The 23,550-nt window shown below is 66.0% G+C and overlaps 1 protein-coding gene across 1 annotated transcript in view; it reads left to right on the plus strand.

Annotated features, from left to right (window-relative positions):
* The first annotated feature begins 276 nt into the window (after nucleotides 1-276).
* The window catches only part of ITGA3 (integrin subunit alpha 3), a 34,736-nt gene continuing 11,462 nt past the window's right edge, over nucleotides 277-23,550 (plus strand). The window contains exons 1-11 of the mRNA XM_075911687.1: nucleotides 277-629; nucleotides 15,384-15,511; nucleotides 16,136-16,218; nucleotides 18,487-18,736; nucleotides 19,090-19,173; nucleotides 20,113-20,320; nucleotides 20,754-20,947; nucleotides 21,866-21,954; nucleotides 22,086-22,222; nucleotides 22,795-22,881; nucleotides 23,039-23,106. Of these exons, the coding sequence (XP_075767802.1) occupies nucleotides 451-629; nucleotides 15,384-15,511; nucleotides 16,136-16,218; nucleotides 18,487-18,736; nucleotides 19,090-19,173; nucleotides 20,113-20,320; nucleotides 20,754-20,947; nucleotides 21,866-21,954; nucleotides 22,086-22,222; nucleotides 22,795-22,881; nucleotides 23,039-23,106 (1,507 nt within the window). The 5' untranslated portion in view covers nucleotides 277-450. The remainder of the gene's footprint in view (nucleotides 630-15,383; nucleotides 15,512-16,135; nucleotides 16,219-18,486; nucleotides 18,737-19,089; nucleotides 19,174-20,112; nucleotides 20,321-20,753; nucleotides 20,948-21,865; nucleotides 21,955-22,085; nucleotides 22,223-22,794; nucleotides 22,882-23,038; nucleotides 23,107-23,550) is intronic.

Below are 23,550 nucleotides of genomic sequence, written 5' to 3' on the forward strand. Positions count from 1 at the left end.
CAGCCACAGCCCGGAGCCGAACTCACCGCACGAGGCCTCTCTCTCCCCTGGGCCCCGATCCTGCCGGCCTGTCCCCGCTCCGGCCTGCGGGCTTGCTCCCAGGCCCAGAGGGCGGCAGCTAGGACCGGGCAGCCAGGAGGTGGGAAGCAGAGAGACCCAGCGCGGGCGCCGGCATGGGGGCCACGCCAGGGCGCAACTTTGCCCAACTTTGGAAATCGCTGCAGAAGCGCGCAGCGGCGCGTAACGCGCCCTGAGCCGGGGGGGGGGGGACCAGCCCCCGCGCCCCTCCCCGCAGCGCCGCGGCCCCTTTAAGGCGGAGACTCCTTTGCTGCTGCGATTGTTCCCGTTGCCCGGAAGAAAAGCGCAAAGGTGGGGAGGACGCTGCTGGCCCCTCCCCGGCCCTGGCTCGCGCGCCCGGCAGGACGCACCTGGCCCCGGGCAGGACCCGCCATGGATCGCGGGCGGCTGCCGCTGCTCTGCCTGGCCTGGGGGGCTCTGGGCTGCGGGGGCTGCGCCGCCTTCAACCTGGACACCCGCTTCGTGGTGCTGAAGGAGGGAGCGACCCCGGGCGGCTTGTTCGGCTTCTCCGTGGCCCTGCACCACCAGACCGAGGGGCTGGACCGGCACCTGTGAGTACCGCCCCCCCCCCCCGCCGGGGGTCCGCGCTGCCCGGGTGCCCCTCGCTCCAGCCCCCCCGGCTTCGAGGGGCATCGGGGGGGATCTCTGCCGAAAGGGGCGCTCCGGGGCGCTGGGGGCCGAGGTGCCTGGAGACGTCACGCGCTCCTGGAGCGCATTGTGCAGCTTACGCCCTTCCCCACCTCTCCGCGCGAATGGGGCTGCCCTCGGGCCCGATCCTGCGCCCTCGGGGGAATAACGTGACTCCCCGGGGCGTACGGGCCAAGTTTGCTCCCGTGAGTGAGGGTTGCAGGATCAGGCCCCCGCTGGCCGGCTGGGCATGGGGCTGTCCGGCCCTTCTGGGACAGTCCGATTGGCCGGGGCAAGGCGATGCCTCAGCGCCGAAGTGCCGGCTGCGCCCGGAGCCTCCTGGCCGCGGGGGATGAATCCGATCTCCCCGGCTAATCTTGGCTTGTCATCATCTTCGCGCTGCCTGCGGCCCTGGGCCTTGCTTGTTCGCGGTGTCCTGAGCGGCGCTGGTGCTGGAGCTCAGCTGATGAGCCGGGAACCCTGAAACATCCAGCTGCCCCCGGGCTGTTTGACTGGGGCGAGGCCGCTGGCTGGTTTTCCTGTGGCCAGGGGAGGAAAATTCCCGGGGACCTGTTGAACTTTCCTGCCGTTCTCCAACAGGCGAAACTGTTGCAAAAGAACTTTTCGGTCCCTGGATTCTCTCTGGATTAACAGCTGCCCCCGGCTTGCCCGGGTCCCCAGCTCTGTGCCAGAGCTTGAGTTCATCTCCCAGAGGCCTGGTTCCCGGAGCCACCTTTAGATCTGGGTGTGGGGAGAATCCAGCTGGAGTATCCTCGTCGTCGGGTCGAGGCGGCTTGATTGCCCTGCACCCACAGAGGCTGGAACTGGGGGGAGGGGGTGCAACGCCCCCTGGCTTGAAGTGGCTTCCATCATAGGGGGGGGGTTACAGTTTGGTTCAGTGGCTTTCATCCCCCTTCCCCCCACATTGTGCCAGGCCCCCTGCCAGCACGTTGGGGCGCGTCCAGTCCTCCGGTGCTTGGGTGAGGGTCTAGCTGGGACTATCAAGGGGGTATCTCACTCAGCTCCCTGCCATTGTGGGGGCCTCGGGCGCTGGTGCCCCTCGCCCCCCTCCCTCCATTTTCTGCTTGTGGCACATGCTAGTCTAGGTTCCCACGGGGGGAGGGGAGGAGAGGAGGGCGACAGGTTCGGCGCCTGGGTGGTGGGTGCCTGCGACAGACGGGAGATCAAGCCGCGTGACCAGGCTGGGTCCCTCCTGCCCTGGCATCTGCCAGCAGCCTGGCGCTGGCGTTGACACCGGTGCAAACGGCTCCTCCAGCCGGCCCCGAGCAGAGGGCCTGTTTCCATTGCCCCGAGCCCTGGGAGAGCTCTCCCTGCAACAGCTGCACGGGCTGCGGCATCGGCATCGGCTGCGCATTCCAGAGAGGCATTGGAAAGGCTCCTGATGAAGTGTGGGATTTTGTTCTGTTGGAGGGGGAGTGAAATGTTCCGTGTCTCCCCCCTCTCCGGAACAGCTGCTGGGGCGGAGCTGGGTCTGGACGGGGGGCTCTGTGCTGGGAAATGCTGGCACGGAAAGGGAGTCTGTAAAGCCAGGAGGTTGCTTGGGAAGGGTGGCTCAGTGGTCAGAGCGGTAGCCTGTGACTTGGGAGAGGTTGGTTCAGTTTTCCCCTGTCACAGATTTTCCCAAGTGACCCTGGGCGAGTCACCAAAGCCTGGATCCTGCGGGTGTTTGGTAACCTCGCTGTGTTGTGGCTCTTGCTGGGAGGCGAAATCCATGGAAGACTGGGGGAGGGGGGGCAGGTGGACACTGACAATCACTAAAATCCAGACTCGGGCGAGGCTCTTCGGGCAGAGAGGCAAAGGTCAGAGCCAGGGACGTCCATACGCCACCCTCCATTCCAACAGCCCAGGCCCCAAGACCCATGTCCGCACCCAAACACGGGTGACTCGGGCCTTTCTGCAGGCGAGTGCCACTCCAAAGCAGCCCCCTTGGCACGACGGCCCCCGGGAGAGGTGTCCTGGAGCCGTCTCCATGCCCGGGGAGTGGGCGCTGAGTCCTGGGGAGGGACGGAGTTGTCGGGAGGGGGCCGCTGGGCCCGGCTCGCCAGAGAAAAGCGGCGAGGAAAAGTCCGTAGGGCAGCAGCTGCGTTTGCAAGCCTGCCTGGCCAGGGGCTTTCCTGTGTTAGCTTTGAGATAACGAGTCGAGCAAACGGTGCAAAGGGACACCCCTGGCGGCAGAAAGGGCCCGCAGGGCTGTTCGTGCCTCGCCTGCCGGTGCGGCTTGTGGGTGGACGTGAGCACAGGCTGCTTTCCTGTCGGAGCCGGTGTCGGGCTCAGGCGGGCCTGGTGGGTCTCCCGGCGCTGCCCAGTCTCCCCGAATCCTGGTTTGGACTCGGCAGGCACAGGAGGGGCAGCAGGTCTCCGGCTCCGCAGGGAGGGAGGCCTGGCTCTTTGGACCAGTAAGGCGCTGGATGTCCAGGACAGCTCCTCAGGTGCTTGCCAGGCCAGTTCCAAGCAGTGACCTGTCACTGACCACGGGGAGCCCCTGCTGCTTCAGAGGATGAAAAGTTGGATTGGCTAATTACAGAACAGCCTGCTCCTAGGGCTGTTTCTGCCTGACCCCTGTCAGTTTGCTCTCCTCTCGTGCCTTGAAGCATGAGCATTCGGGCTCTGAGCCAGCAGAACACTTAAACACGCGCCTGCTTCCCAGCCCAATTCATGTCAGCGAGACAACTCGCCTTCCTTAACGTTTCGCAGCTCTAAGTGGCTTGCTGGGTTGGGGCCTACGCTAAGACGTGCTTTCATCCGCTTGCGCTTTATCTTTTAATTCCATCTGTCGGCGGGAGAAGAGGGAAAGTAAAACTGACAGGTGTTCTCTGCACCAGCCGCTACTTTCCACGCGGCTGCCGAGTCTCTCCTGTTCCCAGATTAAATAGCTCCTGGGGAAAATTTTCCACAGAACCTCAGTGGCTTGGGGGCTAATCTGCAAAGTGATGTTGGCATTTCGCCGCCTGGTTTTTATTGCCGGCCTACGTGTGGCGTAAGCTCCCTTGGAAGGAGACGTTGGCGGGCAGGAGGAACCTTTGTGCTCGCTGTGTGTCCGCCTGGGGAGGGCAGCCAGAGAACGGCTCACGATGCCTCCGGCTGAGCTCTTAGGAAAACCTCCAGGCTGGACTCAAAGGGGCCAGTGGGGTGGATCTCCCCTGGCTGGCCGGGAGTAAATGGCTCCAGTGGGGAATCGCTCTCGCTTCCGCCTCATTTCCCACTGGGATTTGTCTCGCTCGCCGCCGGGTGCGTTGTCGCTTCCGCGACTGGGCTGCGCAGGCTGTCGTTAAATGGCCGTTCCCCAGGGGCTCGGTCACTCTCGGCTCCCTGGAAAGCATCCCCCTCCCCCCCCGGTCTCTGCTGCGCCCCCTCCTGCCTCTTCCCCCTCCCCCCGGTCTCTGCTGCGCCCCCTCCTGCCTCTTCCCCCTCCCCCCGGTCTCTGCTGCGCCCCCTCCTGCCTCTTCCCCCCTCCCCCCGGTCTCTGCTGCGCCCCCTCCTGCCTCTTCCCCCTCCCCCCCGGTCTCTGCTGCGCCCCCTCCTGCCTCTTCCCCCTCCCCCCCCGGTCTCTGCTGCGCCCCCTCCTGCCTCTTCCCCCTCCCCCCCGGTCTCTGCTGCGCCCCCTCCTGCCTCTTCCCCCTCCCCCCCCGTCTCTGCTGCGCCTGCTCCTGCCTCTTCCCCCCTCCCTGGTCTCTGCTGCGCCTGCTCCTGCCTCTTCCCCCCCACCCCGGTCTCTGCTGCGCCCCCTCCTGCCTCTTCCCCCTCCCCCCCCGGTCTCTGCTGCGCCTGCTCCTGCCTCTTCCCCCCCTCCCCGGTCTCTGCTGCGCCCCCTCCTGCCTCTTCCCCCTCCCCCCCCGTCTCTGCTGTGCCCCCTCCTGCCTCTTCCCCCTCCCCCCGGTCTCTGCTGCGCCTGCTCCTGCCTCTTGCCCCTCCCCCCCGGTCTCTGCTGCGCCCCCTCCTGCCTCTTCCCCTTCCCCCCCGGTTTCTGCTGCGCCCCCTCCTGCCTCTTCCCCCTCCCCCCCGGTCTCTGCTGCACCTGCTCCTGCCTCTTCCCCCCTCCCTGGTCTCTGCTGCATCCGCTCCTGCCTCTTCCCCCCCCCCCCCGTCTCTGCTGCGCCTGCTCCTGCCTCCCTTCTCTCCTCCCTGTCTCTGCTGCGCCTGCTCCCCCCCCATCTCTGCGGCTCCCGCTCCCATTGCTTTATGGGCATGGCCAGCCCCATTCTGGACTTGTCACTTTTAAGCAAGGGGCTGTGCCAGCGGAGCGGGGGTGCAGGATGTTGGGGTGCGGGAGGAGCTGCAGCACCCCCAGGTTTGGCTTCCTCAGACCGGCAGGCTGGCTCTGCCATGGGCTCTGCAGCCCGCCAGCCCCAGGGTCCCGCCGCCGGCCCAGGGCCCAGTCTGGGCCTCGCTTGGGACATGACAGGCCGGAGGCCGTTTGCAGCCATGGAGTCCAGCCTGGGGGAGTTGGGAGCCAGATCCCGGCGGGCCTAGAGGAGGGGGCTGCCACTCAGCAGCCCCACCCCAGAAATAGCTCCTGCACCCCTGGGCCAGAGGCTCAACCCTGAGTGTCCGAGGGAGTCGGGGGCCTCCGGCCCCAGGCAGGATCATAGAATTGGCGCTTGGGGGGGTGGTGAACTTGGGCTCACGGCGCAGCCCCGGCCTGCTGGAAGCGGAGCCACAGACCTGAGTCAAGAGCCGGGTTGCCCAGTCGGGTAAGAACCCGCTGGGGACGCAGCCAAAGTCTCCATCCCCCCCTCGGCCGGAGGGGCGGAGAATTCCTGCCCCGGCAGCTCCTCTGGCCAATGAGCACAAGGGGGGAGCCTGGCCCCTCCCCCGAGGGGGAACCGTCTCCCACTCCAGTGTGAGGATTGGGGGTTGCTGCCGGGCCCCCTGGCCTGAAGCGTGAGGACCGGCGCTTGGTGGCTGTAGAGTTCTCTGGTCCAGTCCAGTCGCTAAGCTCTTCGAGTTCAGCTCCTTCTGAGACAGTGTGGCTCAGTGGGTAGAGCAGTGGGGTGGCGGAGACCTGGCTCTGCTGAGAGACATCGGGCTGCCCATTGAGCCCCTCTGTGCCTGTTCCTCCCCTCCCCCCGCCGGCCCCCTTTGGCCTTGCCCACGAGCGGACACCCAGAAGTGGAGCCACCCGAGGGCGAGCGCTTGGGGCCGGCTCTGGCCCTGGCTCTGCAGACTCCTCGCTCGCTGGGGCCTGGCCGCCCGGGGATGCAGCGTCTGGTGGTTGCAGGCGGGTTCTTGCCTCCGTGGCAGCAGTGGCCGGATTTCTCCAGAACTGCCCCCTCCCCCCGCCCCACGAGAACTTCGCTAATTCAGGAAATGCTTTTACGGCCCTTTTGCAAATCGCCAGACTCCAGGCAGCTGCCAGTCGCTCGCTGCCCCTTCTCGCTCTCCCTGCGGCCGCTCCCTGGGCCAGCGACTTCCCTAAGTCACTCGGGGCCCGAGCCAGCTCCCCTCCTGCGTCTGATCCCAGGCTGGGGAGGGGGAGGCTGGATCCCCGCTGGTCGGGGCCCGTCTCGTCCTGGAGAACAGTTTTCTCCCTCCTGCCCGGCACTTTCCTTCCCTTCCCGTTGGCCAGGGAGTCACTCGCGGCGCCCGGGAGGCTGGCAGCTGAGGAGCAGCCGCTGGGGGGGAGTCCTGGCGCAGCCGGCACCCTCGGCCTCACCCGGCCCTATGCGGCCAGGCCTGTCCCGTCCGGGAAGCTGGGGGCCACTGGCTGGAGGGCAGGAAAGACCTGGGAGGCTCAGGCCAGGGCTGCTCGGTGTCCCTGGCAAAGGGGAGCTGCTGAGACGTGCCCCGTGGCCCTGTCGTCCGTGGCCCTGTCGTCCGTGGCCCTGTCGTCCGTGGCCCCGGGCCATGGTGCAGAGTCCGGAGAAGCTGCAAAGTGGCCGAGACGGCTGCTGGGGCAGGGGCTTTGGGGCTATTGCCTGGGGATAGCAGGGTCCCTGGGGCCCCGTGGCTCCTGCCGGTCTGCACGCACGGGGCTCGGGCTGTGCTGGGGCTGGGCTGCCAGGACACCAGGGCTTGTGCCAGGGGAAGGCAAACACTGGGCGAGCCGCCGAGGGCCGGGAGATGAGGAGAGGCTGGTTAACTGGTTACCTTGTTCGTAGGCCAGTAACCGATCAGCCTCCCCCCACTTCCCAGTCATTCCGAGTGAGCACAGCATCAGCCCAGACCGCAGCGGGGCCTGGCTGCAGGCTGCCTAAGGAAGCTGCCACGTCCCACCCCAGAGGTGGCTGCATCTTGGTGGCGGGGCTGCTGTTTGTAAAGGCCCTGGGGGCGACCGGTGCTCTGGGGCTGTCGTAGCATTTGCAGGGAGCCCACGGTCCCGGGGCTGTCCCCGGCTGGCTCAGCTGCATGCCCAGGGCACGTGTCCTGCAGGCGCGGGGCTGGCGCAGCCGCCAGGATCCACGCCCCTTTGGCTGCCCACGTGCGCCTGGCTTGTCTGACGCTGCAGCCGCTATCAGGTAGCTGGGATTTTGTTGTAGCCGGGAGTGGTGGGGAACGGCAGCGGCAGAAGCGTGCGCTGGCCTGCCAGGCATGCTGGGGCAGCGCCTAGCCCGGGCTGCCGGGGGGGAATTCCAGAGGGGGGGCCTTTCTGCCCACGTCCCCTCCCTGCCTTGTCCCCCTGCCAGGGCCTGTGGGGGTGTTGCCACCGGTCCCTGCCACACCAGCCGCCACTGGATGTGTGCTAGGGAGGGGCTGGCGTGGGGGGGGGGCAACCTGTTGCATTCCTGCTGCTCCCTCCCCCACCCTTCCTGCAGCCCTGCCTGCTTCAGGGTCTGAGCAATGCTCCCCCTCCCCCGCAGAGCTGCAAATCCTTCTGCACCATCCCCCTCCCCCAGGGACGATCCTTGACCCGGGAGCTGCGCTTCCCTGACCCAGCCCCCAGCCGTCTGCCCGCCTTAGGGGGGCTGTTTGTTCTTGGGGAGCTGGGATCCAGCGAGGGGCATGGCCCCCCCAAAACACACTCCCCCCACCTAAAAAGCCCCTGATATTTGGGCATGGTTTGACCTTAAACGTCCCTCTGCCCTGCCAGAGTAGAACCCGGCATCCTGGCTCTGGCGCTACAGCTCTAGCCACTAGTCCCCACTGCCCTGCCTGAGCCAGGAACAGACCCAGGGTCTCCTGCCTCGTGCTCCTCATCCGAGAACAAATCAAACTAACCCCCTAGCTCTGAGCGGGTCGCGGGGGCTCGTGGCCTGTTGTCGGGGTGTTTCCCTGCACCCCCACTCTGCAGTTGGGGCGTCTCCCTCCACCTGCTGGGGGCGGGGCTGCAACCCCCTGCCCTACAGCGAGGTAGCCGGATTCTCCGCCGTGTCTGGGAGGAGCGTCCCCTGAGCAGCGCGAGGCGGGGCCCCGTCTGTACCCCCAGTGCGCCCCGCCTGGCTGAGCAGAGCCCCGGCCCCGCCTTGCAGGGCTTTGCCCCTTGTCCTGCTCCCCTCCGGAGCCGGCTGGTGTCTTGCGAGGGGTCCTGGCGCGGGAGAAGCGTGCCCCCCTGCTCTCCAGGGTCCCGCCGAGCCTGGACCACCCACTCGGCCCCGCACAGCCTGGAGGTTCCTCCCCGCCCCCTCCGCCAGCTGGGAGGGAAGAATTTGCTCTCGGCGACCTTTGAGCCTGTGGGAGCCCCCGTCCTGCGCTGCCCTTCCCTCCCGCGGCAGTCGGCCCTGCCCGAGGACCCCGGCTCCACCCAGCTGGCCTGGGGTGGGCAGCAGCCTCTGCTCAGCCTGCGGCCTGGCCTGCAAGGCTGCCCCTGTAGGGCTGGGAGGCACCAGGGGCCTTCAGTCTGGCCCTGCCCCACCCTCCGCGGGCCCCCTCCCTGCTCCCTGGGGCCAGTCGCTCCTTCCCCAGCCGTTGGATGCCACAGGCCCGGGGAGAGGCTTTTCTATCTGCTCTGCCTCTGGGGCCTCCCTCCAGCTTCATGCAGTTACCCCCAGCCGCCCCCCCCGGTGGGGCAGGGCAGAGCTGGCCCCACCCCCCATGGCACAGCTGGGGGATGAGGGCCTAGAAACCGAGGAACTTGCCCAAGGTCAAACAGGGAGGCTGTGGCAGAGCTGGGAATTGAATTAATGCTCTAACCACTGGACCATCCTTCCCTCTTCAGTAGCTTTCTGTGGAGGGTCGGTTGAATCCCTGTTTCTGCCCCCCCCGCCCCCACCAGGTCTAGCGTGGCTAGGCCGAGAAGCGGTCCTCGCACACCCAGGCGAGACTGGCCATTTTCCTAGTGGCTCCAACCCTGCTCGGCTCAGGCCCTTTCCCCTTTGCTCCCCCTGGGATCCTGCACTGGCCTCTCCGCTGCCGGGGGAGTCGCTGGCGGGGGCATGCGGGCGGAGGGATCCTGCTTTATCGTGCCCGGCCAGACGTGTGCCCACAAGTTCCGGTGCAGAGGACGCCCCGTCTCCTCTGCCGTCCCGGCCTCTGCTCTCGCCTGCTGCCATCGGCTTGCGGTGACGTTCGTGGGCAGGACGTGCGTGTCCTCAACACGCCAGGGTGGACTTGTGGTTAGAGCAAGGGGCTGCGTCCCTGCCTGCTTTCTGGCTCTGGGAGGGGCTGGTGTCTAGTGGTTAGAGCAAGGGACTCCCGGGCCCTGGACTCTAGTCCCAGCTCTGCCCTTGACTGGCTGTGTGACCTTGGGAGAGTCCTAGCCCTGCTATGTGCCTCGGTTTCCCCTTCTGCAAAGTGAGGATAATCGGGAGCTGCCCCCCGCAGAGGGGGGTACGTTCTGGTAAGGAACAGCAGCTGGTGTGAGGCCGCGGCCCGGCTCCTCTCTGCGTGCCGAGGCCTGGCCAGACTCCAGGGATTTGAACCGCTCGCTCCTGCCGTAGCTGGTACCGGGCAACGTTCTCAGCCTGGCTCCGCTGGCGGGTGCCAGGTACCAGCCTTTCCCCCTAGCTGCGCCCAGGGGGCCCGGCGATTCCTGCGCCACCCGTGTCTCCTGCTCCCGGGGATGGCAGGGGAGATGATGCTGCGGGGCCCCCGGCCCAGGGACTCTGGCCCCCTTCCTTGCTGGCTGGCCTGGCGCTGTTTCCCGCCAGGCAGGGGAGCCTGGTTTCTGGATCCCGAGGGGGGCCAAGCCCCTGCTGCTAACCTGGGACCAGTCTGAGGGGGCAGGCCCTGGCTCTGGCAGCTCCCCACTGCCCACCAGTAGCCAGGGCCTGGGTGTTCCAGGGCTCCCTGCCACAGGGTCCCAGAGCCGGCTGTCCTTGGGGTTGGCCCCGGCCTCGTGGGGCAGGATTCCCCCCAGGAGCTTTTTCCAGGCCTGTGCCCTCTGCTCGGTGCTCCGAGGCCGCTGCATGTGGGGCAGGCGGGGTCCCTGCCCGCGTTCCCCTTTGCCTGGGGCGCAGCAGGATCATCCCGGCCGGAGGGGTGAGGCAGGGGCTGGGCTGGGGCTGGGGAGGAGGGGTTTGGGATGCAGGAGGCTGGGATGGAAGGGTTGAGAGGGGGAATCAGCTGGGCGGGTGCTCAGGGATGCAGGAGCCAGGTGGAGCATCCCCCTCCGGCTCCCACGCAGAGGTGGGACCATGCGGCTCTGCACACTGCCCTGTCCACAGGCACCGGCTCCTCCACTCCCATTGGCCAATGCTTCCAGCCAATGGGAGCTGCAGTCGGCCTGTGGGCTGGGGCTGTATGCAGAGTCCCCCGGCTGCCCTGCGTGCGCGGAGCCGAGCGACTCTCCCGCGGCTGGGGATGGCCCGTCTGCTGCCCGCCGCGAGGGGGCTGGGCCAGATGCTGCTGCAGCCCTGGCATCCATCCCCCGCAAGCGCACAGCAAGCCGGGGCTTAGCCCCTCTGCCCCTTTGGAGCCCCAGCCCTGCGCACCGGCGCTGCCGAGAGCCCTTTGTCTAATTGCCAATGGCCAGCTGCCTCCCTTGGCTCGCGTGCCAGCTGCTGCCGTGGCCTCGACTGCGCCAGCCCCTCTCCCTGCCCGGTGTGTTTATAGACCCCGCCGACCCCTCTCTGCTCCGCCAGCCCAGCCCCGCACGCTGCCTCCTGTCAGGCCCCGCGGTGGCGCTAGCAGCCGCCCTCTGCCGCGCTTTCGCCCGGGGGGCTTGCTTGAGGGGCTGGGGAAGCTGAACCCCCTGCCTTGCTCCAGCAGAACCCCTGGGGAGGCTCTGTCCTGGCCCCCCTTTGCTCCTCTCCCCGAGCCTGGCTCCGTCAGTCCCGGCTGCAGTGGCAGAGGGGAGGGGGCACGTGGATGCTTGCCCAGCACAGGTTGGACTCAGGACCCTCCAACTTCTCTTGGCCACACCAGCTGCTGCCAACACCAGGGCGGGGGCCGGAGGGTGCAGTGCCCCTGCCAGGCTGCTGCGAGGGTTTCTGTCCTGGGCCCGAGCTGGGGGCCCTCTCTGCTACCAGACGTGCCCAATACCCTGGGGTCTGCTCATTTCTCAGGGTTACTCTTATGGGGCTGGGGGGAGGTTCCAGTTCTGTCCGGGTGCTGCTTGTGCTTCCTGTGGAGCCGGATTCTCCCTGCTGCCGATTCCCCTCCCGCTGGAGCTCTCCTGTACAACTGGGCTCCTCAGGCCGGGTTCTTCCCGCCTTCGCAACACCCAGACACTCACCCCCCAGCCAGAGCACGGCCCAGAGGCTGGGGAATCAGCACTCGCACGCTGACCCCTCCTACGTCCCTGGACTCAGCAGGCTGGGCTCACCGCGATGCCCCACGGCCCCCTCGTGAGCCTTTGGACTCAATGGGCTGGATTGAACAGCACTTTAAGCTGCCATCCTCATACGCCCCCTGGCTCAGCCCCCCATCCCCGCTCTCACCCCACAGTCATTCCCTGGGAAACCACCCGATGAGCAAACCCCGCGGGATTTTGGGCACTGCAGGGATCTGTAGCTTGGTACAAGAAGCGTTGCAGAGCGAACGGGGAAGCCAAAATAACAGCTCCTGAGGAAGAGTAACCGAAAGAGAGAGAAGCAACCAGCTTAACAACGCAAGGGATTTATTCCTGGGGAGTGAACGTAGATCCACAGGGAGCCAAACACCCAAACCTGTTACAATAGTCAATCTAAATGGAGACTGATTACACATGAGGGGTAGCTGACCCTAGAACAGTTGACATAGGGCAGCGTCAGGAGGCTGCTTAGAGAGGTAGTGCGGGGGGGAGACCTCACCACTCCGTGGAGCTTGCACTGATCGGGGTTCCCAGATGGGGATGGGGGCCGGGGGGCCGGGGGCAGGAGACAGCAGAGCAGAGCCACCAGCAGGATCAGCCAGGAGCTGAACTCGCAGTGGAACGGATGCGTTTCAATCCAGGTATCAGCACAGTCTTTCTTAGGCAAGGGAGGAGTTTTTAAAGGGACAGGACAATAGCTCGAGGAGGGCCCTGGATTTGTTTCTGGGTAACCAGAGGCGAGACAGCGGGACTGGTCACCCCTGGCGATGGGGGATGTTCCTTGAAGGAGCTCACAGTGCAACTGGGCAGTGTCAGCATGTGGCTGTCAATAGGCTCGTTACTAGAATCGGTCTGATCATGACTAATTTGGGGGTGAGCAGCTTGGGTTCGTTAGCATCTGGAGCAGAGATTTCCCATCAGGCCGTGCGTCTCTGCTTTCGGTATCCCAGAGTTCAGTGCGGTTCCCGCGTTGGAAGAGCTGGTCTCTGTTCTGTCTTCCATGCAGCTGAGGCTGGGGCGTGTCCTTAATTCTGTCCCTTTGTCTGGAGGGGCTGGGGGGTCTCCCCCGGCCTTTTCCTTGCTTTGTCTTTGATTCTAGCAGAGGCCTGGGTTTTCCATGAGTGTCGCTCCCTGGCTCCCCAAGAGCCCAGGGCTGGTAGGTAACATCTCCCTGCTACGGGACTGGCCTGGTGCCAGCCCTGCCCTCCCCAGACCCCGCCAGGCGCTAGAAAGTCTGTGACGCCGCACATGGACTTGCCCCCAGACCCGCCACAGTGGCAGGGCGCCCCGGTGCCCTCAGGTTGTCTCCCACAAGGGTCAGTTTCCCCAGGCACCCTCCTGCCGTAGCTCTGGGCTGCTGATCTGACAAGAGCCCGAAGCCCCTGGACCCCCCCGGCCCCCCCGCCGCCTTGCCCTGGCACTGGCACGGGAAAGCTGACTCACTCCCCCCTGACCCCGGCATCCTGTGTGCCTGGAGCTGGAAGTGAAGTGACGTGTCACAAAAGTATTTCCCCTCCTGAGCCGTGGGCACCTGAGTCAGGCGAGGAAGCAGCCGCCGCCTCGGAACGGCGGAGGGGGGAGGGGTTCACCTCTTGTGGGGCAGGCGACCGGCTCCGACTCAGAGCGCGGCCGCACCCCCTGCTGCTCCTGGGAAATCCAGGTTAGCTCGGCCGCTTCCCGCTGCCTGGGAAGATTTACGTCTATACCACAGCCCGGGCTGTGTGCGTGTGCTTCCGTTTCAGGCTCCGCCCCGTCTTCCTGCACAACCTTGGGCATGTCACTTAATCTCGCTGGCGTCTTGCCCGTTCCTCCAGCCTGGTGGCTCTGAGAACTTTCTTTGCTGCAGCTCCGGCCGTCCCGTTGTCTCTCCGCCCTGGTGCCTCCCCATCGCAGCTGGAAACATGTTCCTCTTTCGTTTTTCCCTCCCACACAGCAGCAAGCCTCCCGTTGGGCTCAGGCGAAGTGAGAGATGGCTCGCGGGGGGGGGGGGCGCTGGAGAAATCCCAGCTGTGTGGTACAGAGGGCCAAATCGTAGAGCCTAGCAGAGGGAAGGGGTCGCTGTTCAGCTGACACAGGCACGGGCACACACACGTGGGCGCTCTCTCTCTCTCTGCCACCCCACAGACCCCACCCCACACGCTCCCAGAGCGCTGCGGAGGCAAGTGGTTGGCGGGCAAAAGGCCTGATGGAGCAGAAACCTGCTGGCTACGGCATCAGCAGGAAGCTGGCCCCTCTCTGGGCTATGAATGCCTGGTGGGCTGGCACCCAGGCCCCTTCCCCCCCTGCCCAGAGGGCTGGCCCCCCGGCGGGTATCTGCAGGGAGAGGCCGGATGGGCCAGGGTCCCAGCCCAGGGCTTGGGGGATCCAAGTTCCCCCTTCCCAGACTCGCTGCGTCGCTCAGTGGCATTTTGGGCCCCCCGCCATTCGCGCTCTGGGTTCCCAGCTGTCTGTCGGCCCCACGGGGCCCGGCCCCCGGCAGCACCCCGAGGCCAGGGGGTACACGGTGCCAGGGGGCGACGCCGGCTGGGAGCTTGGCGAGGACCTGCCCTGGGCACTGCCCGGGTGCCCCCTTGGCTCGTGTTCTGTGGCTGCGGGTGGGTGGAGGCCTGAATCCAGGGGGGCAAAATTTCAGTTTGTTCCTGCCCCGATGCCTCGCCCCTCTAAGCCCCATGCAGGGAGGGACGTAGGGGGGGAGGTTTCCGTGATGTCACAGCCATGCCCCAGCGGGGCCCGTCCCCACTTCCCGCCGGGAGCGGTAGCTGCCAGGAAGCTCTTGCTCCGTTCGGACCCTCGCGCGGGAGGGTGGTGCGAGGAAGGTCGGCGTTTTGGGGCGTAGCTCCCTGTGCCGCACAAAGGCATCTGGGCGAGGTGACGAGGGGCCAGCCGAAGCGTTGCCCGATGTGCCCCACGAGCGGGCAAGGCGCACGGCTGGCAGGCCGCGGGGAAGGAGCCCATGGCTGTGGTGAGTTAATAGTGAGACGGGCTTGTCAGCCCCCCCGCGCGCACACGTAAATAATATGTATCCATGGCAACCTAGCTTCCCGCTGCTCTTCCTGCCAAAACAGGGAACGAGTGAAATTATGTAAACGAATCGTGAGTGTCAGATCTGCTGTTGGTGACAGACAATCCGACTGACACTGGGGCAGTGGAGTTTGGGGGATGAGCCCTCGGCAACAGACAGTCCGACTGACGCGAGAGCAATGGGGTCAAGTCACAAATGCTTGGTGACATACAGTGTGACTGGCAATGAGAGCAGGGGATGAGCTGTTGGTGACGGACAGTCCGACTGACACTGGGGCAGTGGAGTTTGGGCGATAACCTTTTGGTGACAGTCCGACTGACACTGGATGAATGGAGTTCCAGGGACGAGCCCTCGGTGACAGTCCAACTGGCAAGGGAGTTTGGAGGACAAGCCCTTGGTGACGGGCAATCCGACTGACACTGGGGCAGTGGAGTTTGGGGGATGAGCCCTCGGCAACAGACAGTCCGACTGACGCGAGAGCAATGGGGCTCAGGGGGCGAACACTCAGTTGGTCTGACTGAAGGCCGGCTGATCCTGAGGCTAGAACTGGAAGGGCCCTCGACAGGACATCAAGTCCAGTCCCCTGCCCTCACGGCAGGACCAAGCCCCCTCTAGATCATCCCTGATCGATGTCTGTCCAACCTGCTGGGAAACCCGTCGATACCGTGTAGCAGCCCAGGGCCTGTAGGTGTGTGTACTCCCAGTGCAGTCGGAGGAAGGGCCTTCCCTCACCCCTGTAACAATGATAGCGGGGTCCAAGGCCCCCCGAAGCTCCTTGCCGGTCATGTGGCATTGCTGTATGCTGCTAAGTACTGGCCATGCTCCACCCCAGAGGTGGCTGCGTTTTGCTGGTGATGTTGATTCTCTTCTAGCTGCCTCGCTGTGGGGGGTTGCAAGGAGCATTGGACACCTGCGAAGCTCTGTGGGCGCAGGGCCGCGTGTGTGTGTGGGGGTGCGACGCACCATGGTCACAGCCGTAGATGCTGAGCCGGGCCCCTGAGCGACTTTGCCTCGTTGTGTCTTTGGCAGGCTGCTGGCGGGCGCGCCCCAGGATGTGGCGGCTGGGCCGGGGAACGCCATGCGGACGGGCGCCGTGTACTCCTGCCCCCTGAGCGCCTCCGTGAACGACTGCGAGCGAGTGGCCATAGAGGAGAAGAGTACGTGGGCACCCCCCGAGGGGGGTAAATCGCACCCAGCCCGGCTTTGCTGGCTTCAGACTCTGGAGTCCAGGCGCCGGGTCTCAGCGGGCAGACGGGGGAGCCCCGGGTCCTGGGAGGCTCCTGTGAACCATCTAAGAGCTAAGCCCCCTCTGGAGAGTTGGTTTCCTGGGGTAGGGCTTCCGGAAGGGGGCAAGAGCAACCCCTTATCTCCCCTTCTCCAGCCACCACTCCGCCCCTCCACGCTCTCCTGGGCAGGCAGCCCTGTGTTCCCGGCCCCGGGCTTCCCGCACGCATTGTCCTACCACTGTAGGGAGATAGGGGAGTGTCGCCCACTCCCTCATGTCAGCAACACGCTGCAGAGGGCTGGGGGGCTCCGTGTCCTGCCCAGGAGAGTCTCTTGCTAGAGGGAGCCTTGCACTGTTGCAGGGCGTGTGCTTGGGTGGGGAGGGTGGCCGTGCATCCTCGTGCGTGCACGGGTGGAGAGGGTGGCCGTGCATCCTCGTGCGTGCACGGGTGGAGAGGGTGGCCGTGCATCCTCGTGCGTGCACGGGTGGAGAGGGTGGCTGTGCATCCTTGTGGGGTCACTGCCCTTGTGTCACGTCTCCTCCGCTCTCTGCCCAGGTGACCCACAGACAAACATCGTTGAGGGCATGTGGCTCGGGGTGACCATCGCTAGCCAGAGACAGCCTGCGGGGAGAGTGCTGGTGAGTGGGGGCCTGCTGGGATACCTTGTCAGTAGCCTGAGCATCACACCTAGGACGTGCCTTGCACGACATTTACACCAGTGCAGAGCAAACCCGAAGTGAGAGGGAAGGCAGCATGGCCTAGTGTTTAGAGCGGAGGACACCAGGCCTGCTTCTCCAGCGTGTTAGCCTTCACGCCCATGCAAAGTGAGTCTGATGTACCCCCAGGTCACTCGCTTGTGGCATTTTTCACAGGTGTGTAAGTGGCAAGAGAGGGCACACGGTGGTGCGAAATCAACCCCTTGGGCCTTAGGACTCCTGGGTTCTATTCCTGCCCTGACCCAGACAAATCACATGCCTCAGTTTACCTGTCTGTAAAATGGGACTGGTGATACTGACTATTCCTCCGGGGTGGGAGGACGTGAGGTTGAATTAATGAAAGGATGAGCAGGGGCTGCACAAGAGCAATTTAATGGTGCAGTTGGAATTCGACTTAGTATGGTGGTGCAGCTGGTGGAGACTACAAGTCCCAGCATGCAGTGCTCCAACTTCCTGTGGAGGGCCATGTGCATGGAGCATGGCATGCTGGGATCTGTAGGCTGTGTGGTCATTTACCCTGGAGCTGCAAAACTGTGGGACTTGAAACCATGCTGCTGCCTTCTCCTCTCTGCTGCTCTGTTGCCTTTGCTCCCCTGCTGGCCTGTGGGTTCCAGCCGGCCCCTGCCGCCAGGCGCGGAGTCTGGTCTCCAGCCAGGAGGGACCCAAACAAGGGCAATAGCCTCGGAGCGGCAGCCGAGTGCGTGGGAAAGAACGTGAAACCATCCAGAGCTAACGGGAACGCGGCCCACGGGGAGTCGGGGCCGAGCGGCTTAACCCTGGCCGGCTGTGGGGGCGGCAGGCGTCTCTGGTCTCTGTGGCTGACCCCGGCCAAGGGTTCCCCGTCTGGGGGTGTCTGGCTCCTGCTCTGCCTCCGAGGCGCAGGGTGACGGAGCCGAGTGAGCTCAGCGCTGGGCTGCGGCTCCCTCGTCTGCTCGCCGGCCCTTCGCTGGTAGGTTCTGCGCTGCGCCGGAGCTCAGGCGTTCGTGCCGAGGGGCCGGAGGAGGCTAGTGACTCCGCAGTGGAGTCCCCTGACTCCTAGCCCTCTGCCCCTGCCCCATGTGCAGCCAGCTCCCCGCCCCCCAGACCCAGTGTCCAAGCAGGCCATGTCCCCTCCGGCGTGCGCCCCCAGAGCCCGGAGAGCGCTCTGACCCAGAGCAGAGAGAGCGGAGCGACTGGCTTGCCCCTGGCTCCGTGCCAGCCTCCCTGCCACGATCCTCCCATTCCCAGCTGTCCTGCTGCGGCTGCCACCCTCACAGCTCCCCAGCCGGTGGCATGCCTCGCTGGGCATGTACCCTCTTTGGGCATGCACTCACGCCCATGGGGAGGCTCTCCCCTGCGCTACGGGGCTATACAGACTGCGGCTCTGCCCTGCGATACGGGGCTATACGGACCGCGGCTCTCCCCTGCGCTTTGGGGCTATATAGACTGCGGCTGTGCCCTGCGCTTTGGGGCTATACGGACTGCGGCTCTGCCCTGGGCTACGGGGTTATATGGACCACGGCTCTCCCCTGCGCTATGGGGCTATAGGGACCGCGGCTCTCCCCTGCGCTACGGGGCTATATGGACCGTGGCTCTGAGGCTCTCCCCTGGGCTACGGGGCTATATGGACCGTGGCTCTGAGGCTCTCCCCTGGGCTACGGGGCTATATGGACCGTGGCTCTGAGGCTCTCCCCTGGGCTACGGGGCTATATGGACCGTGGCTCTGAGGCTCTCCCCTGGGCTACGGGGCTATATGGACCGTGGCTCTGAGGCTCTCCCCTGCGCTACGGGGCTATTGGACCGTGGCTCTGAGGCTCTCCCCTGCGCTACGGGGCTATATGGACCGCGGCTCTGCCCTGCGCTACGGGGCTATTGGACCGTGGCTCTGAGGCTCTCCCCTGCGCTATGGGGCTATAGGGACCACGGCTCTGCCCTGCGCTACGGGGCTATATGGACCGTGGCTCTGAGGCTCTCCCCTGGGCTACGGGGCTATATGGACCGTGGCTCTGAGGCTCTCCCCTGCGCTATGGGGCTATAGGGACCGCGGCTCTGCCCTGCGCTACGGGGCTATAGGGACCGCGGCTCTGAGGCTCTCCCCTGGGCTATATGGACCAGTGTAGCTGTAGGTGGGTGGCTCTGGCCCAGGACACCCAGCCCCACGAGCCCCGGACAGCAGTACTCTCAGCACTGACCCTGCCACTCCACCCCCAGGCCTGCGCCCACCGCTACACCCGGGTGCTGTGGGCCGGCACTGAGGACCAGCGGCGTATGGTGGGGAAATGCTACGTCCGCGGCAACGACCTGCAGCAGCAGCTGAGCGACGACTGGCAGACCTACCACAACGAGATGTGCAACTCCAACACCGACGCCGAGGAGACGGGCATGTGCCAGCTGGGCGCCAGCGGTGGCTTCACCGCCAGCACCGTCTACTTCGGGGCACCCGGCGCCTACAACTGGCAAGGTCTGTGCGGCCGCCGGGGTCCCCAGCCGCCTGGGTTTGCCTGGAGACCCTGCAGCACGGCCGGCCCGGGGCAGCGGGCTCCTCCCATGGGGCTGTCACGTTGCAAGGGGGGGGGGGGTCCCAGAGCCGGGTCCCTGCATCGGGAAGGGCTTGGATGCACATGGGGGAGTCCTGGAGCCCCAGGCTGGGGGAGAAGGAGGGGCAGGTGCAGTGCCGCTGGATGGGGGGACAGGAGGAGGAGCACTGGCCGGGAGGCGGCTGGCTCTGGGGAGGGAGATGGGGAGAGATTCCTTTGCCTGCTGCTGGTCCCTGCTGTGGCTTGAGCTGCTCTGTATCTCCCTCCCCTGCTGCAGGGACGAGCTACGTGCTTCAGCGAGAGAGCTGGGACCTGGTCGATTTCTCCTACGCTGACCACGACAACGGCAACCTCTACATAGGTACCTTCCGCTGCTCCCTCTGCGCCCGGAGGGGACCGGCCGCCCCATCTAACAGTGCGGGGCAGGGGGGTAGAGAAGGGCTCAGGGATCCAACAGAATAGGGGTCTCGTCCCCGCTCTGCCACTGCCTCCCTATAGGGTCCTCGGGCAACTCCCACAGCTGCTCTGTGCCTCCGTGCCAGGTGGGTCTGTGGGACCGGCCGCCCCATCTAACAGTGCAGGGCAGGGGGGTAGAGAAGGGCTCAGGGATCCAACAGAATAGGGGTCTCGTCCCCGCTCTGCCACTGCCTCCCTATAGGATCCTCGGGCAACTCCCACAGCTGCTCTGTGCCTCCGTGCCAGGTGGGTCTGTGGGCCCGGCTGACCTGCTGCCCAGCCCAGATGCTCCCTGCACCTGCGCCGTGCCAGTCGGGTTCAGCCTGGCCGGGAGTGTCGTCCATTGCTGCTAGCAGGTGGGCAGCCTGACACCCCCCCTCCCCCCCCACAGGCAGGTGCGAACTGGAGCAGGGGAAGCACCTTTAATTCCATGGGGAGGCTGGCAAGGGGGTCTCGTGGGGGTCGGTATCCTCTGTGCCCGGGGCTAGCTGGGCCTCCGTCCCCCCGAACCCGCTGCTGCTTTGCCCGCATGGCTGCCTGGCCCAGAGCCAGCCGGTGCCCAGCGCGGGTCCCTCTAGGTCAGGGTGAGGCGGGGTGCCCGGCTGCCAAGCAGCCTCCGTGGGCCCTGGGACCCCAGAAAGGGCATCAGCCGGCCAGGTGCTGAGCTGGCACCTCTGCCAAGCATCGGGCCTGCGTAAGACTCCCCCAGCTCTGTCCAGTTTGGGGCCAGGCTTGGCACCAGCTCTGGGCCACTCAGGCATCCGGGGCTGACCCAGCGGTGCCGTTGCCTGGGGTCCCCGTTACCCTGCACCTCCCGGCCTGACACCCCTCCCCCGCTCTCCAGGCTACACGGTCCAAGCCGCCAGCGCCGTCCTGCACCGGAGCCAGGTGACCCTCGTCTCCGGCGCGCCCCGCCACCAGCACGCGGGCGCCGTGTACCTGCTGAGCAACGGCTCCCAAAGCACCCTGGAGCCGAGCCTGGTGCTGCCCGGGGAGCAGGTGGGCTCCTACTTCGGGAGCGCCATCGCCCTGGCTGACCTGGATAGCGACGGGTGAGCCCGGAGCCGGGAGCCTCCGCCTGACGGGGGCCGGGAACCCCCGAGCTCCATGGCCCTTAGCGGGGGGCAGCGTTCCCTGGGAGCCGGGCGCTCGAGCGGCTCATGGGCAGGGCGCCCCGCCTGGGTTTTGTCGCTGTTGGTGGTGCACAGACACGCTGCCTCAGTGCGCACAGAACAATTATCCCGCACATGGCTGGGAAAAGATTGGAGGGCGCATTGGCCGGGGGTGTCTGTGACCCAGAGCTTGGGGGATTTCCATAGCTCGGCTTGGGGGGCCCAATAGCTTGGAACTGGGGGTCTCTGTAGCTTTGGGGGGAGCTCCTGAGCCCAGCTCTTTGGGGGTCTCCGGAACACGCCGGGTCTGCAGCTCCCCGGCCCCGCCGGTGCCCCGTGGCCCTGACCCTGCCCTTCTTGGCCCATCCGGCAGGTGGCAGGACCTGGTGGTCGGGGCCCCGTACTACTTCGATCGGAAGCAGGAGGCAGGCGGCGCCGTTTACGTCTACATGAATGAGGCCGGCAGCTTCCGGAGCCGGGCCAGCCTGGCTCTCAAGGGCCCCAGCAGCTCCGGCTTCGGCTTCGCCGTGGCCAGCATCGGAGACGTCAACCAGGACGGCTTCCAGGGTGAGGGTCGTAATGGGCTGTGACGTAGTGGGGGGGACTTGCTGGGCGGTGGTGACCCCTGCTGTCTGGAGCAAGACCCAGCAGGGAAAACCTCACTATGCAAAGGTACCATAGGGTGGAACCAGCCTACCCCCCATGGGGAGAAACAAAGGGAGGTGGATGCTGCCCTGGCTGGGGGGCAGGGCTGGGAGAGGGGGAGTTAGTTCCTGTCTGGAAAGCAGGGAAGAAGGAGCTGGGGAGGGGGCTGGGACTCCCCCTTCTCAAGGGGGGCACTGAGGCCTCTTAGCCCCAGTTCCTGTAACCAGATCACATCTGTGCTATGCTGTATCCTGGAGGAGCAATAAACCACCCTCAATTCCACTGGCTGGTGGAGTCTGTTTGTGCCATTTCGGGGTGCAGGAGACGGGGGACCCCCAACACGCCGTCACATGGGCGACCTCGGGGCTCCTGTGGGTTGGGGGCAATGGAGTGCTGGGGGCCAGGGAGGTAGAAGGGTGGGCTTGGAAGGGGTGGCTGGGAGGTGTCCTAGGGGTGCAGTGGCTGGGCTTCGGGAGCTAAGGGGGTATGGGGCTGGTGTGGGATTGGGGCGAATGGGGGGCTTGGGATAGTGTGGGATTTAGGGGTGTCAGGATAGTGTGTGGGGTTAGGAATTTGGGGGGCTCTGGGGCTGGTTTGGAGGTGCCAGGGAACAGTGTGTGGGGCTGGTATGGGGGTTTTAGGGGATAGTGTGTGGGGGGCTCTGGAGCTGGTTTGGGGGTGGGGTGGGCAGGGGTTTGGGGTTCTCAGGAGACAGCATGGGGGGCTAGAGCAGAGATACAAGAGGGGCTCTGAGGTGACCGGAGTTTGGGGGCTCGTGAGGGGTGGGGATTGTCTGAGGGGGCTGGAGGAGCCCGGCTGACCCTTTGTTTCTCCCCACAGACATCGCCATTGGGGCTCCCTTCGAGGGCCCCGGCAAGGTCTACATCTACCACAGCAGCTCGGGGGGGCTGGTGGCCAAGCCCCGGCAGGTAACGGCCCCTTGCGCACCCCCGGGGGAGAGGGTGGGGGGAGGGGTTTCTAGGGTCCTGCCCCACGAGTTGCAGGCCCACGGGTGGTGCTGGAGGGGCCGCGGGTGACTCCCCCTCTCCCTGCCCCACAGGTGATCAGCGGGGCAGAGCTGGGCCCGTCCGGCATCCAGACCTTCGGCTACTCCCTGAGCGGGGGGCTGGACGTGGATGGCAACTCCTACCCCGATGTGCTGGTCGGGAGCTTGTCGGAGCGGATAGCTCTGCTCAGGTGCGGTGGCCTCTGAGGGGCCAGTCCTGTCTCTGGACACAAGAACAGGAGGTTTTGGGCAGGGGGAGGGGTGGGCTCTGGTGGCATCCGCGGGGATTGAACTTGGGACCCTCGGCGGGGGCCCCGCTGACCTGCATGAGCCAGAAGTCAGCAGCAGGGGAGGGATGGGGGCTGGTGAGCCAGGGCATAGCACTGCTGCCCCCTACAGGCACGAGGGGGCGTCTCCTCTCCTGGGCCCATTCAGCCGTCAGTGCTGCCGGGGCCAGGCTGGGGACCCTGAGCAGGCAGCGGGCGTCTGGGGCCGCCTGGAACCAGGCGAGAGGCCCTGAGTGCCCTGCCCTGTGCCCCCTGCGCTGCGCAGGACCCTGCCTGGGGAGCCGAGAGCGGGGTGATGAGAGAGCAGCCCAGCCCCTGGCCTAGAGCAGGGGGCAGAGGCTGCTCCTAACCGCCCCCAAACCCTCCACGGGCCCCCAGACCTCCCCCCGTTGGGGAGCTGCGAGGGGCCAGGCAGGCCCTGGCGCTGGCGGGCAGAGGTGGCTTGGCTGATCTCTCCCCTCTCTCCGCCTGCCCAGAGCTCGGCCTGTGATCAACATCTTGAACAAAACCCTCACGGTGAGCCCCAGCGTGGTGGACCCGGCCAAGTGCACCCCAAGCTCCTGGTAAGGCCCCCCCCATCCCCCCCGACTGGCTGGGCCCCTGGGGGCGCCCGCTCCGCCGAGCACGGCGAGGACGAGCCAGCAGGGCGAACGGGCCCTGCTGCCGGTCCTGCCCCTCCCGGCTGCCTCTCACCCCGGCCTCCTCTGCCCCCCACCCCAGCATCCAGGTGCAGATCTGCTTCGCCTACAACCAGAGCGCCGGGGACCCCGCCTACAAGGAGCGAATCAGTGAGTGAGCTGGAGAGGGAGGGGCGTGCGTGCGTGTGCGTGTGCGTGTGCGTGTGTGTGTGTGCATGTACACATGCGTGTGCACCCACGTGCACCGAGCGAGAAGCGACGGGAGTAGTGGGCTGTGTGTGCACAGGTCCAGTGTGAGCAATGGGGGGGCAAGATGCAGGGGTGAAGGCAAGTGGGGGGAGGTTCGGGGATCCAGGAGGCTGCCTCAAACCGCACTGAACTTAGGCTGGGGGGCGGATGCTGCAGCAGCAGCGGGTGACTCCCTTGTGTGCAGAGGTGGGTGTGTCCATGCACGAGCACTAGTGTGCGGATGCATGCGGTGGGGTGCGCGCGCGGTGGTGAGGGCGTGTTCAGCGGTGCGTGTGTGTTACACATGTGGACGTGTATTTGTAATGGTGCACGTGGTGGTGTCGGGTGCTGTTGGGGTGCGTGTGT

Source organism: Pelodiscus sinensis, chromosome 29, assembly GCF_049634645.1.
Source record: "Pelodiscus sinensis isolate JC-2024 chromosome 29, ASM4963464v1, whole genome shotgun sequence".
Lineage (NCBI taxonomy): Eukaryota > Metazoa > Chordata > Testudines > Trionychidae > Pelodiscus > Pelodiscus sinensis.